At 39.8% G+C, this 17,137-nt stretch overlaps 1 protein-coding gene across 1 annotated transcript in view; it reads right to left on the reverse strand.

Annotated features, from left to right (window-relative positions):
• Window positions 1-13,051: 13,051 nt before the first annotated feature.
• LOC116874837 (zinc finger protein 705D-like) overlaps window positions 13,052-17,137 on the reverse strand; it is a 29,126-nt gene continuing 25,040 nt past the window's right edge. Inside the window, exons 5-8 of the mRNA XM_032869823.1 lie at window positions 15,736-15,862; window positions 14,944-15,039; window positions 14,362-14,444; window positions 13,052-13,888 (exon numbers count right to left, since the gene is read on the reverse strand). Coding sequence (XP_032725714.1) covers window positions 13,238-13,888; window positions 14,362-14,444; window positions 14,944-15,039; window positions 15,736-15,862 — 957 coding nt within the window. The 3' untranslated portion in view covers window positions 13,052-13,237. The remainder of the gene's footprint in view (window positions 13,889-14,361; window positions 14,445-14,943; window positions 15,040-15,735; window positions 15,863-17,137) is intronic.

The raw sequence follows: 17,137 nt of genomic DNA on the forward strand, positions 1-17,137 counted from the left end.
TGGAGCACATCTTCTTTATCCAGTTATCTACTGGATAAAGAGCAGGCTCTTTCCACAGTTTGGAAAATGTTGTGGGGACATTGTCGCTATGAACACTGGGGTGCATGTGGCCCTTCTTTTCACTACATCTTTATTTGTTTTCCAAAGTGACTGTACCAACTTGAGTTCCCACCGACAGTGTAAGAGGGTTCCCCTTTCTCCACAAACTCTCCAACATTTGTCCTTTCTTGCCTTGTCGATTTTAGCGATTCTAACTGGTGTAAGGTGGTATCTTAGTGTGGTTTTGATCTAAATTTCCCTGATGGCTAATGATGATGAACATTTTTTCATGTGTCTGTTAGCTATATGTATGTCTTCTTTGGAGAAGTGTCTGTTCATGTTTTCTACCCATTTTTTGACTTGATTATTTGTTTTTTGGGTGTTGAGTTTGAGAAGTCCTTTATAGATCTTGGATACTAGCCCTTTATCTGTTATGTCATTTGCAAGTATCTTCTCCCATCCCGTGGGTTGCCCGTTTGTTTTCTTGACTGTTTCCTTTGCTGTGCAGAATATTTTGATCTTGATGAAGTCCCAAAAGTTCATTTTCGCTTTTACTTGCCTTGCCTTTGGAGACATGTCTTGAAAGAAGTTGCTGTGGCCGATGTCGAAGAGGTTACTGCTTATGTTCTCGTCCAGGATTTTGTTGGATTCCTGTATCACATTGAGGTCTTTCATCTATTTTGAGTTTATCTTTGTGTATGGTATAAGAGAATGGTCAAGTTTCATTCTTCCATACATAGCTGTCTAATTTTCCCAGCACCATTTATTGAAGAGACTTTTTTCCACTGGATATTTTTTCCTGCTTTGTCGAAGATTTTTTGACCATAGAGTTGAGGGTCCATATCTGGGTTCTCTACTCTGTTCCATTGGTCTATGTGTCTGTTTTTTGTGCCAGTACCACACTGTCTTGGTGATCATAGCTTTGTAATAAAGCTTGAAATCAGACAACATGATGCCCCCAGTTTTGTTTTTCTTTTTCAGCATTTCCTTGGTGATTCAGGATCTTTTCTGGTTCCATACAAATTTTAGGATTCTTTGTTCCAGCACTTTGAAAAATGCTGCTGATATTTTGATCAGGATGACATTGAAAGTGTAGATTGTTCTGGGCAGCATAGACATTTTAACAATGTTTATTCTTCCAATCCATGAGTGTGAATATTTTTCCATCATCTTGTATCTTCTTCAGTTTCTTTCATGAGTGTTCTGTAGTTCCTAGAGTATAGATCCTTTATCTCTTGGTTAGTTTTATTCCAAGTTATCCTATGGGTTTTGGTGCTATTATAAATGGAATCGATTCTCTGATTGTTCTTTCTACAGTTTCATTGTTAGAGTACAAGAGAGCAAGAGATTTCTGTGCATTGATTTTGTATCCTGCCACATTTCTGAATTGCTCTATGAGTTCTAGTAATTTGGGGATGGAGTCTTTTGGTTTTTGCACATAAAGTATCATGTCATCTGTGGAGAGAGTGAATTTGACTTCTTATTTGCCAATTTGAATACGTCCTTTGTTGTTGTTGTTGTTGTTGTCTGATTGCTATTGCTAAGACTTCTAATACTACGTTGAACAACAGTGGCAAGAGTGGGCATCTTTGTCGTGTTCCTTATCTCAGTGAGAAGGCTCTCAGCTTTTCCCCATTGAGAATGATATGCACTGTGGGTTTTTCATAGATGAATTTTATGAAGTTGAAGAATGTTCCCTCTATTCGTATAACTTGAAGAGCTTTAATCAGGAAAGGATGCCGTATTTTGTCAAATGCTTTTTCTCCATCAATTGAGAGGAACATGTGGTTCTTCTCTCTTCTCTTATTGATTTGTTCTATGACATTGATTTGTTAATGTTAAACCACCCTTGCATCCTGGGGATAAATCCCACCTGGTCATGGTAGATCATCTTTTTAATGTACTGTTGGTCCTATTAGCTAGGATCCGGTTGAGAATCTTGGCATCAGTATTCATCAGGGATATTGGTCTGAAATTCTGCTTTTTGATGGGGTCTTTGCCTGGTTTGGGGATCAAAGTAATATTGGCTTCATAGAAAGAGTCTGGAACCTTTCTTCTGTCTCTATTTTTTGAAACTGCTTCGGTAGAATAAGTATTATTTCTTCTTTGAATGTTGGGTAGAATTCCCCCAGGGAATCCATTAGGTCTTGGACTCCTGTTTTTGGGGATGCTTTTTTTTTTTTTTTAAAGATTTTATTTATTTGACAGAGAGAGAGAGATCACAAGTAGAGAGAGAGACAGGAGGAAGCAGGCTCCCTGCCTAGCAGAGAGCCCGATGTGGGACTCAATCCCGGGACCCTGAGATCATGACCTGAGCTGAAGGCAGAGGCTTAACCCACTGAGCCACCCAGGCAGCCCCTTTGGGATGCTTTTGATCACTGCTTTAATCTCGTTACTGGTTATTGGTCTATTCAGGTTGTTAATTTCTTCTTGTTTCAGTCTTGGAAGTTTATGTGTTTCCAGGAATGCTTCCATTTCTTCTAGGGTACTTAACTTATTGGCATATAACTGTTGATAATAATTTCTGATGATTGTTTCTATTTCATTGGTGTTAGTTGTGATCTGTCCCTGTCATTCATAATGTTATTAATTTGGGTCCTTTCTCATTTCTTTTGGATAAGTCTGGCCAGTGGTTTATCAATCTTATTAATTCTTTTTTTTAAAGGAATTTTTTTTTTAAGATTCTATTTATTTATTTGACAGAGATCACAGGTAGGCAGCGAGGCAGGCAGAGAGAGAGGAAGGGAAGCAGGCTCCCTGCTGAGCAGAGAGCCCAATGCGGGGCTTGATTCCAGGACCCTGGGATCATGACCTGAGCTGAAGGCAGAGGCTTTAACCCACTGAGCCACCCAGGCGCCCTGATCTTATTAATTCTTGAAAAGAACCATCTTCTAGTTTCGTTGGTATTATTCTACTGCATCTCTGGTTTCTAACTCATTGATCTCCGCTCTAATCTTTTTTTTTTTTTAAGATTTTTTTTTTTTAATTTATTTGACAGACCGAGAGCACCAGTAGGCAGAGAGGCAGGCAGAGAGAGAGCGGGGGAAGCAGGCTCCCCGCCAAAGCAGAAAGCCTGATGCGGGACTCGATCCCAGGACCCCGGGATCATGACCTGATCCGAAGGCAGCGGCTCAACCCACTGAGCCACCCAGGCGCCCTCTCTGCTCTAATCTGAATTATTTCCCTTCTTGTGCATGGGGTTGGCTTAATTTGTTGTTGATTCTCCTGTTCTTTAAAGTATAAAGAAAGTTTGTGTATTTGGGATTTTTCTGGTTTTTCTGAGTGAGGCTTGGATGGCTATGTATTTCCCCCTTAGGACTGCCTTAGCCATATTCCATGGGTTTTGGACTGATATTTTTTATTCTCATTGTTTTCCATGAATTGTTTAAGTTCTTCTTTGATTTCCTGGTTGATCCAAACATTCTTGAGCAGGATGGTCTTTAGCTTCCAAGTGTTTGAACTCCTTCCAAACTTTTTCTTGTGATTGAGTTCCAGTTTCAAAGCATTGTGGTGTGAGAATATGCAGGGAATAATCTCAATCTTTTGGTATTGGTTGAGCCCTGTTTTGTGCCCCAGTATGTGGTCTGTTCTAGAGAAAGTTCCATGTGCATTCAAGAATTGTTTTAGGGTGGAATATTATGTATATATCTATGAGGTCCATCTGGTCCAGTGTGTCATTCAAAGCTCTTGTTTCTTTGTTGATTTTCTGTTTAGATGATCTGTCTGTTGCTGAGAGTGGCATGTTAAGATCCCCTACAGTTAACGTATTCTTACCATTATGACTCTTTATTTCGATTAACAGTTGGCTTATGTAGTTGGCTGCTCCCATGTAGGGGGCATAAATATTTACAATTGTTAGATCTTCTTGTTGGATAGACCTTTTAAGAATGATGTGGTGTCGGGGCGCCTGGGTGGCTCAGTGGGTTAAAGCCTCTGCCTTCGGCTCAGGTCATGGTCCCGGGGTCCTGGGATCGAGCCCCATATCGGCCTCTCTGCTCCATGGGGAGCCTGCTTCCTCCTCTCTCTCTCTGCCTGCCTCTCTGCCTACTTGTGATCTCTGTCTGTCAAATAAATAAATAAAAAATCTTAAAAAAAAGAATGATGTGGTGTCCATCTGTATCTTTGACTACAGTTTTTAGCTTAAAATCTAATTTTACTGATGTGAGAATCACTATCCCAGCTTTCTTTTGAGGCCTGTTGGCATGAAAGATGGTTCTCCATCTCTTCACTTTCAGTCTGGATGTATCATTAGGTTCAAAATTCATCTCTTGTAGCATATGGATGGGTCCTGTCTTTTTATCCAGTCTGCAACCTTGTACCGTTTTATAGTAATATTTAAGCTGTTCACATTGAGAGGGATTATTGAAATATAAGTTTTTATTGTCATATTGCCTGTGAAGTCCTTGTTTGTATAGATTGTCTCTGTAAATTTCTATATCACTCTTGGGGTCTTTCTTCTTTAGAACCCCCCTTAATATTTCTTGTAGTGCAAGCTTGGTGGTCACATGATCTTTTAGACTTTGCTGGTCTTGGAAGCTTTTTATCTCTCCATTCTGAATGTCGGCATTGCCATATAAAGTATTCTTGGCTGCATGTTCTTCTCATTTAGTGCCCTGAATATGTCTTGCGAGTCCTTTCTGGCTTGCCAAGTTTCTGTGGACAGGTTGATGTTATTCTGATGTTCCTCCCTCTATACCTAAGGAATCTCTTTCCCCTAGCTGCCCTTAAGACATCTTCTCTGAATTTACAACTCACAAATTTCACAATTACATGTCTGGAGGTCTTTCTACCCTTGTTGATCTTGGGGGGTGTGTCCTCTCTGCCTCTAGGACATGAACACTTGTTCCATTCCCCAGATTAGGGAAGTTCTCATCTAGGACTTGTTCAACTATATCTTCTAGTCCTCTCCTTCTCTCCACCCCCTTAGGGATCTCAATAATTCTGACATCGTAATGTTTCATGGCATCATTTATTTCTCTAATTCTGTTTTCATGGCTTCTAAGCTGTTTGTTCCAGGCCTCCTCCTGATCCTTCTTTTCTATCAGTTTGTCTTCTAGATCACTAATTTGATATTCTGCCTCATTTACCCTAGCTGTTAGAGTATTTAGATTAGATTGATTCTCACAGATAGCATTTTTAAGTTCTGCCAGATCAGCTCTCACTCCTCCCATAGAGATTCTATGTTTCCACTAATGGACTTCTCCAACCTAGTCATTGTCTGGATAGCAGTTACCCTGAATTCTATTTCCAACATATTGTTTATGTCCATATCCATTAGTTCTGTGGCAGAGGTCACGGTCTCTGAATTTTTCCTCTTTTGGGTGTTCCTCCTCCTGGTCATTCTGGTGAGAGGTGATTGAGGGGATGTATAGCTGAAAATATCAACCACGATTGAGGCAAGGTGCACCCTGGAAAGTTTCAGAGCAATCAGAAGTCACCACCAAAAAGAAAGAAAAAGGAAAAAAGGGAGAGAAAAAGATAAAAACAAGGAAAAAACCCTGCCAAAATGAGCCCCAAGAGTAAGATTTATAAAGTACAAAACCAAAAATAAAAAGACCAACAAAAGAAAAAGAAAGAAAAAAACCCAGCCAAAATGAACCCCAAGAATAAGATTTATAAAGTAGAAAAACAGAAACAAACACACAGAAACACTGACAAAAGAATAAGATGGGAAGTTGGTTATAAACCCTTGATGTGGGCGAGGAAGATTATTTCAGTTCTTCCTGGGTGTATCTTGTTATCTTTGATAAAGGACTTGACTTTCCAGAGATACAGGGAAATTAAAACTGTGTATATATATATATATAGGGATAGTATTGAATAGGGAAAAAGAACTACCTAGAAGCTTTTATCTATATCTGTGTATCTGTCGATCTATAAAAGAACAAGGAACAAAGGTATATGTATGAAAAAAGTTCAAGTTAAAAGGTTACTATGGAATATGTTGTATTAAACATCTAATTGACATAGTAAGTAGGTTAAAAAGAAAAATGAAAAGAATAAGAATCATGAAAAAAAAAAAAGAAAAGTTGTATTGACAAAATAAACAGGCTGTTGGGGTGGGGGGAATACCCAGAGCTTAATAAATTGTTTTCCCCTGATGTTAGGGTTTTAGAGTTTTACAGGGACCCTGTGGTTGCTGTCCTCTTGTTCTTTTGTCTTGTCTCTTGGGGGAGAGGCCTGCCTCATTGTTTTTCAGTCAGTCTTGCTTGGGCTGAGTTGCTTTGCCCCCCCATCAAGGGACTGGGCTCTGTGGAAACTGGTTTTTCAGGCTTTTGTTCTGTGGAGGTTTTTGTTCTTTGGTGGCATTTTGCGCCTTTTTGGAGCATCAGAGCAAGGTAAACTGTACACACCCAGCGCTCCACCTTAGAGGTAAACCACAGTCTGCTCCCCTCTGAATGGTCCAGAACACACAGACTCCCCCTTTGCAAATTTGGTTGAACACTGCAATCTCCCACAGGTGGTCGCACCCCCAACCACTGTCTCAATGGTCGCCTGAGGCTCCCACTTGTCTCTGTGCCCCCGTGCCACCAAAACCACAAACAATAATGGTATGGACTAGCCTGGTCCCAGTGGCTGGTGTTTCCAGGACTGCTGTCTAGAGCCCATGCCCACGCTGGGTGCACTCAGCCGTGGTGGAAGGTCAGGCAGCAGAGGTAGCTAGGGTGGCCTTGGACCCAGGGACCGCCGACTGCAGCCTGTGCCTGACTCTCTAAGGTGTGGGTGGGTGCCAGCTGTGCCCATCCTGGAACGATGGGCTTAGGTTGGTGCCCAATCCCAGCAATTGTCCCTTAAGGCCCTTTGTTCTTTTTGAGTGCTGTTAATCAATCTCCAAGCCAATGTTAGTCCCCAAGCACAAGGCACTTTCACATTGGGGTATTACTTTCCAATGGGTCACTTTAGGTGGCTCCTTCCTCCTTCTGTTTATCCTCCAGTATCAATCTGCCCACTCCCATCTCCTTGTACCTCTCCACTGATGATCCTGTGCCCCTGAAGAGATCCAGAATGTATAATCTTACATCTCAGGTTGATTTCATGGGTGTTCAGAGTGCTCTGGTAGATATTTAGCTCAATTCAGGGGACCAATTGAAATAGGGTCTCCTACTCCTCTGCCACCTTGCCCCTCCTCCTGCTGTACAGTTTTTATAGCAAAAATAGTAAATATTAATGAATTAAATTTGAAAATAATCACTTGGGAGGTAGATGAATCCCAAGACGAAATAATGTTATAGAATAATTTAATATCATTAAAAAGTATGAAACAAAAACTATAGGTGGAGGAAAAAAAGGGCTGACCTAAGTAACTTAGAATGACTGGGATTGTAAAACCAAAACCAAAAGGAATTGTTACATAAACAGTGTACTCTATTTGATAAGGTTCTTCTCCAGGGAGGTACTAGTTAGCAATTCTGAAACCATACATGTGAACTGGAATTTAATAATTAATAAAAAAGGATGGCAGATAACAGGAGCCAGGTATCTCACTGTTAGAGTGGGAAATTAGAGATAAGCAAGGAAAGAAAGTTAAAATAATCCCTAGTGATTATATATCTATATGTAGATATATATATATAGCATAGATATATATACATAGTGATACATCACTGTGTATCCATAGTGATGGATACATCCCTATGAACTAGTGTTTAGCTTCGTATAGATACCGTTTTCATAAGCAGTATCTATAGTTACGTGTATATACAAAGATTGGCATAAGCACACACACTTACACTTCCTTACAGTGTCAGCATGGTTAAGAAGCAAACCCCAGTAGCAGTGAGCACATTTAGCTCTAGAACCTGGGTTTTTATAAAGATTCTTTTTTTTATTATTATTATTATTTTTTTATTTGACAGATGGAGATCACAAGCGGGCAGAGAAGCAGGCAGAGAGAGAGGAGGAAGCAGGCTCCCTGCTGAGCAGAGAGCCCGATGTGGGGCTCGATCCCAGGACCCTGAGATCATGACCTGAGCCGAAGGCAGAGGCTTTAACCCACTGAGCCACCCAGGCGCCCCTAGAATCTGGGTTTTTAATCCTGTTCTCCAATAAGGTGAACCAAGGCTCCTTGCAGAAATGGCTGATACTAGGACTGGGCAGGAAATATTTGACAACCGTGGAGAATGTTGAGTTTCCAAAAAGGAAGTTACAAAATAAAACATAAAATATGGTTGGGATTATGTCAAAGGAAAAAAGCCAAATAAAAGATCTCCTCATGCCACAGTTGGGACACAACAAAATAGAGTTGAATTCTAATTCAAGGTATAAAATAAACACACACGGATTGATACTGATGTGAATGCATGAATGGGAAAAAATAGATATTACTTATATGGAAAACACCCCAGATAATTGATTTAGATCCATCTTAAGGTGGAACATAATTTTGCACTTCTTAAATGTGGGCTGTCCACAGTGATTTTTTTTTTCAAAGAGAATGAGTAGTACGGAGAGTGGTACACAAGTAAAGTCAGCAGAGAAATGTGACAGACAGTACTAAGTCATCTTGAGAGCATGTAGCCTTGTTATAAAGTCATGAAAATGGCGATTTATCTCTGTTATCTTCCTCTCAAAACCAAAAGACCACAGTCGTTTTAATCATGGGGGGAAAATCAAATATACCTTTATGGTAATTCTAAAGACTCATAATCATCAAAACAAGAAAATCTGAGAAAATGTCATAGCCAAGAGGAGCCCAAGGAGACATGAATAAATGTGGTGTACTGGATGGGAATCTGAACAGTGACAATAAACCCACAGAAATCTGACCAAAGTATGGAATTAGTTAAGGACATATTAATTTATAAATTACATCAAATATGGCAAGATGTAGTAAGAGGGGAAACTGGGTCTCAGGTATATGGCAAATAAGTATTTTCCCAAATTTTCTTTAAATTTAATCTGAATAAAATCTGTTCCAAAATTAGAAGTTTATTAAAAACACCATTATAATTTTCTAACACATACATGTTTGATTATTTCTACTACTAACTACTCATAATTGACCGTGTGTACTAGTCATATTCTTTTTTTTATTTAGAAGCATTTTGACATAGATGAGTAAATAATAGATTGATATATAATTGTGTATTACATATGATATATATATTTCATTCTTTTATGGTCGAGTTTATATGTCTGCCCTCTAAAAATAGCTTTTCTGGGGCGCCTGAGTGGCTCAGTGGGTTAAGTCTCTGACTTCAGCTCAGGTCGTGATCTCAAGTGTCCTGGGATCAAGCCCCCCATTGGGCTCTCTGCTCTGTGGGGAGCCTGCTTCCTCCTCCCGCTTTGCTGGCCTCTCTACCTACTTGTGATCTCTCTCTCTCTCTCTCTCTCAAATTAAAAATAAAAAAAATAAAAATAGCTTTTCTGAGGAGGGACAGTATTCAGACTTTAAATTTCTCTGTCACTTCTTGGCTCAACATTTTCAAAAACTGGTTTTGGCTTCCTCAGTCTAAAGAATCTTTGGAGTGTTTTTATTTGTATTTGTTTCCATACAGTTTTAGCACAAATATATTCAACTAAGAGAAAATTGCCAAAGTTTGTAAGAATGTAAACAGAACTTAGCACCATGAAGATTTGATGCCTTTTCATAAAGCCATAAAAATCCCAGACTGTTTTGTAAGACCTATCAGATGTTGCTATTTTCTGGGGGAAAAGTATACCTCATAGTATTATTGGAGGCCGAACACTGGCAATACTTATAAATATAGTTGGCCTTAAAAGTTATATATCGATATAGCTAATAGAGTTAGTGATCACAAAAGATTTGCATGTTATGTGTAGCAAAATTCAAATGAGGTTTCTGATTAGGAAATCATATTAGACCTAAATACTACTAAGAATATATGAATACATGCTTTTTCCATTGTACAGTAGAAGTCACTGCTTATGAACAAATGTTAGATTATAAGTTATGTTCATATAATCATAAAATATGAATGATCATAAAATAGAAGAATTATTTATTGACTTATATGAAAGACTAAACTGGACATGATCTAGCTTGATATTATTAATAAATTGTGGAAAGATGATTTTGATATAAAAGTGTATCTGTCCGAGCCATGACCATGGAACAATTCTGTCAGATGTATAAAAGGGTAGAAGCTATTATCTACCCCGTCTACCTCCTGCCCCATGATTATGGAAGATCTGTGCTTTGCTCAAGTCATAATTTGTGTGCAAAATTTTTCTATGTGTTTAAGTTGGATAGTCTTCTTAAATATTGCACAGGTGACAGGTACACATTTTTTGTGTGTCAAATCAGAGAGCAGATGCGTATTCTCATGTCTTTTCTAAAGACTTATAAACATATGAGAATACGCATTGGGCATCAATTCTAATGCAGTCATGGCACTTCCCACGTGAATTAATGACCTCAAATTAGTCCCTACATCTTAAGAGTTGCTGTGAAAACTTAAAAAAAAAAAAAAAAAAACGGTGTTGTGAAAACTAAGGAGTTGGTACTGCATACACCAAGTTGTTATTACACATAACAGGTACTTTGTTTTTGCAAATATTTTACAAATTAACTTGAAATGTGAATATACCACTCTGCCTTATTATATTTGATCTGCTTACAACAGTATGTAGTTTAGTTATAGTTGTTTAGCTATAGTTGTTTTTAAGTGTAATCCTGGGGCTCAACTAAATTTTGACAACTATCTGGTGGCTCAGCCAGGACTCACCCACCCTTTGCCCCAGTATGTCTCCAACAAGGGAGGAACTGGTCCTGGGCCTGCTGGGGGTGGGGCTTGTGCTAGTGTTGGGACCCCTAAGATCGATGCACACACACCCTTCTCAGAGGAGGCCATGTCATAGCCTGTTTTATCTTCACTGACCTAGGGCTATAAGTGCATTGAGCAGCTGTACTAAGATCAAGGGACTTCATGGCAGATAAAATTTAGAGGACTACAAGGTGACAGACCCACACAACTAGCTTTGTTTGAGTGACACATGGACAGCTTGCTGTAAAGGGAAGTCCCATACAAGTTCACTCTGTCCAGAGGCAACATTGTGGGGCCCCCATCCAGAAGGGGAGGATGGAAAGGTTTTAGAATTGTTTTTAGAATTGAGGAAAGGAGTTAGAAAGTTTCAGTAACAAGATCTAATTGGCTGTAATGGTGGAAATTACAACCCATGTTTGTCTCCAGGGTCTGAGTTTTTTTTTTAAGATTTTTATTTATTTACTTGACAGAGAGATCACAAGTAGGCAGAGCAGCAGAGAGAGGTGGGCAGCAGGCTCCGTGCTGAGCAGAGAGCCCGAGGCAGGGCTCAATCCCAGGACCCTGAGATCATGACCTGAGCCAAAGGCAAGGCTTAACCCACTGAGCCACCCAAGTGCTCCCTGAGTCTGAACTTCTGATCCCTCTTTTGTTCCCTTCAACCCTTGTTCACACCTCCGTGTCCCCACCTGATCATGGACCCTGCCTCTCCAGCGAAGGTGCCAAGATGCTGGAATTGATTGCTCGTTGTCCTCACCTATACTTGACTCACCCTGGCTACACAGCAGAATCACTTGTGGATATATTTTTTTAATGATGTATCAGTTCTATCCAGAGATGTGCTCATTTAATTGGTCTCAGGCTAAGATTATGGACTGTGTCAGCTTGGGAAGAGAACAGATCAGCTGGGTTGTCTCTAAAGAACATCTCCCTTTGTGATTTAGGTCCAGTATTGGGGTTTGTTGAAGGGCAGTCCATTTCCAAGCCCTGGGACCAAAGCCAGGGAGAGTGCCTTTGTGAGAATTTTTGTTTGGAGAAGAATAGATTAAGTTAATTATAAGGGCTTAATGTGATGTCTGATAGGGGATTTTATCATTCGAGTTTTCTTTGCAGGACTGTTGCGGGGGTACATAGCAGTGGCTCTGTTCTGGGAACAGGAAGGCACATAATTCAGGACTCACTTGAGTTAAGATCTAAGATGTGGTCATTGGATGAACTCCTGTCCTCAAAGCAGCTTCATGGAGAAACTCTAAGGAATGTTCTTGGTCTGGAAAGACCGAGTTTCCCAGGGGCATAGGAGGGCTGGAGCAGCCTCATGGTTTACACTAGTATCTGGGATACTATGCTTGTGGTTCTACTAGAAGGAGCGGTTCTACTACCAGGCTCACAGCACAATGAGTAAGTTGTCAGTTGGGGTGAAGGTCCCTGCTATGCCACCACCAGGTGCAGAAGGAGCTAGCTGATGGTGGGAAGTTGGAACAGTGGAGCTGATCTCTGTGGAAGGAGCTGTTAGAGGAAGAGGAGACTGTCCTGTTGAGTCTCTAATCTACTTACCAAGGAGTGTAGGCTCAAACCCATGTGTTTACAACTGCGTAGAGAAAATCAGAACCTCAACAACAGATTTTTCAGCAACAAGGTTTATTAATTAAATATTTACAGGAAATAATGTATTGAAAAAGTCTTACGTTTTAGAAAATTCTGTATTCAATATGCTTAGACCAACTTTACCTTTTTGTATTTATATGCCACATTTTCCCTATGAATATTTTTCTCAAAATCCTGAATTACTGGTTACATTGTATGTTAAAGGCTCTAATTTTAGAGGTTTTTCCCTAGACTTAGTTTCCTGATACGAAATCTGCGTGAAGTTCCTGCCACTGTGGTTTCCTGACTGCCATCTCCTCAGGTAAGAAGCTTAATGTTGGCTGAGAACTAAGTGATCACGGACACTGAGTGCTGTGTACAGTCCGAATCTTCACACGTGCCCCAAATGCCTCTCTGTGAACAAAGAAAGGGTCTCTCATTGCTCACTGCAATATGAACTGTTATTCCTCAAGAGCACGCATCCTCTTACATCTTGCGTTGGTGTTTATTCAGACTTCACCGAGTTGTCTTGTGTGCACCACACCTGGTGCCTGGCTGCGCGCCGTTCACCGTGCTCACAGAGCTAGGGGTGCTCCCTTGTGCAGGCCGAATAGTGTGTGTCAGGTTGAGAGCTGTTGCTTAAGACCTCTCCCTGCCTTATATTTACGGAGCGAGTTCTCTCACATCCTTCGTGCTTCTGCCGCACAGTGGTCACACACAGGGATTTCTTCCATTTAAGCGGGTGCATGTCAAATGAGGAAGAATGACTGAGGGATCTTCTACATTGATTACAGACAGTTTCTTCGATGTGCAAGTCCTCTAGAGGTGTGTTTAAATGTTAACGCTATGGTTGAAGTCTCACCCACGTTCATTACATTTATAATACGATGTTATCTAAGGTCAGAATATTTACTGAAGGCATTCATCATTTTCTCTCCATTGTGGGTTCCCTCGTGTCGCCTAAGAGCAGAACACTGACTGAAGGATTTCCCACAAAGGTGACATTCATACGGTTTTTCTCCAGTGTGAGTTCTTTCATGTCGTCTGAGGGCAGAACATTTACTGAAGGCTTTCCCACACAGGTGACACTCATATGGCTGCTCTCCAGTGTGTGTTCTCTCATGCTGTCTGAGGTTGGAGGACTGACTGAAGGCTTTCCCACATAGATGACATTCATATGGTTTCTCTCCAGTGTGAGTTAGATTGTGTTTTCTAAGGTCTGAGCTTTGAATAAAGGCATTCCCACAGATATGGCATTCATATGGTTTCTCTCCAGTGTGAGTCATCTCATGTCTCCTAAGGCTTGAGCAATTACTAAAGGCTTTTCCACACAGATGGCACTCACATGATTTACCTCTGGTGTGAATTTGCTTATGTTGATTAAGGTATGACTGGTCACTAAGGGATTTTGGACACTGTTTACTGATACAAGGTGTCTTTTCTGTGTGAGTTAACAAATGTTCAGTCAACATGAAGCCATGAGTGAAATCTTCTTCCAAATCTTTATATTCAAAGGGATCCTCTGGAGTATGACATTCCTGCTTTTGGGAAAGAGATGAAAGGTTGTTAAAGTTGGCCTACATATCCATACATTCACTTTTCTACACAGAAATCCTAAATTAACCACTCAGTGATAGTTTCCAGTTAAAATCTTGCCAGTGTTACTTGCATACACACAATGTGTTTGTTACCCCCTTGTCTACATAAAGAATTTTTCTTTTGTAGCATCCCAACTACAGAGCTTATAGATTATGTTTCAAAGACTGGGCATACGATCAGTGTTTATGCAGTTGTCTTTTTTTTTTTTTTTTTTTTTTTACGATCTCAGGTTATGATTTGGGGGCTCAGATTAATTTCTTCACTAAATTCAAACTAGCCTAAACTTTTTGCTCAAAAAAAAAAAAAAATAGTTTAATCCCAACTTAATATGAATTAGGCTATTGTGCTCAATTATTAACATCCTATTTCTAGGTCTTTGATTTGGATGACCAGGGTTACTATTCAGGAAACTTACCACTGGCATGATTGCAGATGTGTCCTTCCTGCTGATAAGTTGCGTGGCTATCATTTCTTGTTCCTTAAAGGCATTTCCCCTGCCTAAAATAATTGAAAACAAAACAAATAGAATGGCAGTAGGGTAATGAAAATGTTGAAAAGCACCAAGATCCATGTGAGTATGTTTCAAAAACTGGCACTTTGATGGGGCAAATATGTCAAATGAAGGAATACTCTAGGAATACTAATTCTCAAAGATTTTCAGAATTGAATTATGAAAAAATTCTAATGAAGGCAGATTGGGTAGCGAAAGAAAGGAAATCTTCAAAGGGGAATATTAGGGTAGGAGTTACTGTGAAAGTTTAACTTCATTTAAGTATATGAATATGCTTTCCCCAAAGCCAAAAGAAACACCGGCAAGAGAAAACATGAATTGTGATTGACAAATGCAGGGAATAATGACATTTGAAGAATTTTGCCCCAGTGTTCTTCTCCACATTTTAGAAAATCACTCACTTGACAAAATCTTCAGTTCGTATTTCCAATAACATACAGTGAGTAGGCACCTCCTCATACTGAAGCACAGGTCCCTGCAGCTCACCTGGGCTCTGACCTTGAAGAAATCTAGTTCCTTCACTCCACAGCTCTTGTCCTTGCTCCAACTGGAAAATCAAATCTGATTTGCAATGCTGATACCCTGTTCATTGAAAAAAGGCACGTGGATTTTGAATTCTGTACTACTAAAAGTCCTCTCCTTCCCCAAGGCTAATCATCATTAAGTCCAGGACAGGCAACTGAGGAAGAACAAGAATACCACAAGAACTTGAATGGAAAAAAGCACAAATCCAAATATATGTCGAAAATAGTGAAGACCTTCTGGATGGTGGTGTCCATGCCCAAATTTAAAGACAGAATGCAGAATCCTCAGTCTTTTCAGAAATGGAGAAATTAAATGTCTCCACAGTGGGTTGAACATTACTTTCAAACAGACACCAAGTAAGCTCAACAAGAGAAATCAAAGTTCTATTTTTGTCATTGGTCTAGTTTCAACCCTTGAAATAATGACTATGGGAGAATAATTATTTAGAAAATGTTTAAATAATTTGTTTATGCCTTCAGAAATACTGAATTCCCAGTTCTGCTCAGGTCGTTAGAGACTGAGTAGTAACAAAGACGTTACACTGTGGTCAAAAGTATATTCTAGTGGTGTGACAAACTAAATGTAGTAAAATATAAAGAAACAACTTTCTTTCAAGTAAGGTCTATATGAAAGATTCAGGTTAGAGAGTGGAGTGGGTATGTGGGTATGCAGAAGCTATTCCAGTTACTTGCTGACTGACCAACTACCTTCCCACCCACCCATCTATATAAGTGTATGCGTTGGCAGACTCACCCAGGGAGACGAGGTGACGTATATTTTCCAGCATGACATCCCTGAACAGCTTTCGCTGGGATATGTCCAGCAGGTCCCACTCTTCCTTGGTGAAGTCTATAGCTACATCTTCAAATGTCACTGATTCCTAAAACATCACGGATATTCTGTTTTAGACAGAGCATTCCCTACTGGCGTCCAGAGCAGGAGGGTTGCGATGACAGCACTGAGGAAGAGGGTGGAGGAGCTGGGTGTGTAGAAAGATCAAACTAAGTCTAGGGTTCCCGTCGTTCATTCTCGGTGCAGAACTGGCATGTGCCTTTCAGATACATTACAGAGGTATAGTCTGAATTAATAAAACTTTACTGTAAAGGAATATCACATGAACTGTGATATTACATAGCCTGGATTTTTTTTTTTTTTTTAAGCAACTGGTAATTATGGGGGCACCTGGCTGGATCATTCAGTAGAGCTTGCAACTCTTGATCTCTGGGTCATGAGCTCAGGTCCCAGGTTGGGTGTAGAGCCTACTTATTAAAATAAACACATAGAGTCTAAAACAAAAACTGGTAATTTTATCAGACATATTATAAAACTGGCACCTGAAAATTCGTAACTAAAACTCACTTTCTGATTAACTTCAAGTAACCTTACAGACTCTGTATAAGGCAAACAATACCCATGACTTGCCACTTGTAAACCATGACACTATTCCCACAGATGAACCTTTAATGACCTGTTAGGAGTATTGAAAGACCCAATGAACTAATGTATGAAGTTCTTCCTAAGTAAACATGTATTAAATACAAGTCATTAGTCATTAAAATATCCAAGAACCTTGAAACCATCTCTAGCATTCTTCAGAAATGAACATGTTTCATGGAGAACTTGATATACCCAGTGTAGTCTTGCTCAACTCTGCAGGCTCAGGTGTTCATAAGGTGTAAGGTCAGAACAGAAGTTCAGCAGCACAAGCCAGGAACCTCTGAGACAGCTGTACTGAGGGGCAGTCCTAGCCTGACCATTCCTGCGTCATGAGGACTCCTAATTTTCTCTGGACCTTCAACACCAGTCTCCTGTCTTGTCCCTCTGCTAAAGGAGAACAGAAGCCTCTTGAATGGTTTTGCTTTATGTATTTTGTAAAAAGTTTCTGCAAGATCTTAAATTTTACTCTACTATACGCCCTTCTCCTGAATATATAGCCACAATTATGGAGTTAATACTCCCTATACACTAAGTGCAGTTATCAAATATGAAAAAGGTTAATTATAAAAAGGTAAAATATGTGAACGGGGCAAGAATGATAATGAAAATTTAGTTATCTTTTTAAGAAGTTTCCAAAAGTGCAAATATATTCTCTTGAAACGTTAAAATTGGAAAAATATGAATGATTCCTCATGCCCTTTGTGGCCTCAACTTCTCT

This window comes from Lontra canadensis, unplaced genomic scaffold (genome assembly GCF_010015895.1).
Source record: "Lontra canadensis isolate GAN:19392208 unplaced genomic scaffold, GSC_riverotter_1.0 scaffold39, whole genome shotgun sequence".
NCBI lineage: Eukaryota > Metazoa > Chordata > Mammalia > Carnivora > Mustelidae > Lontra > Lontra canadensis.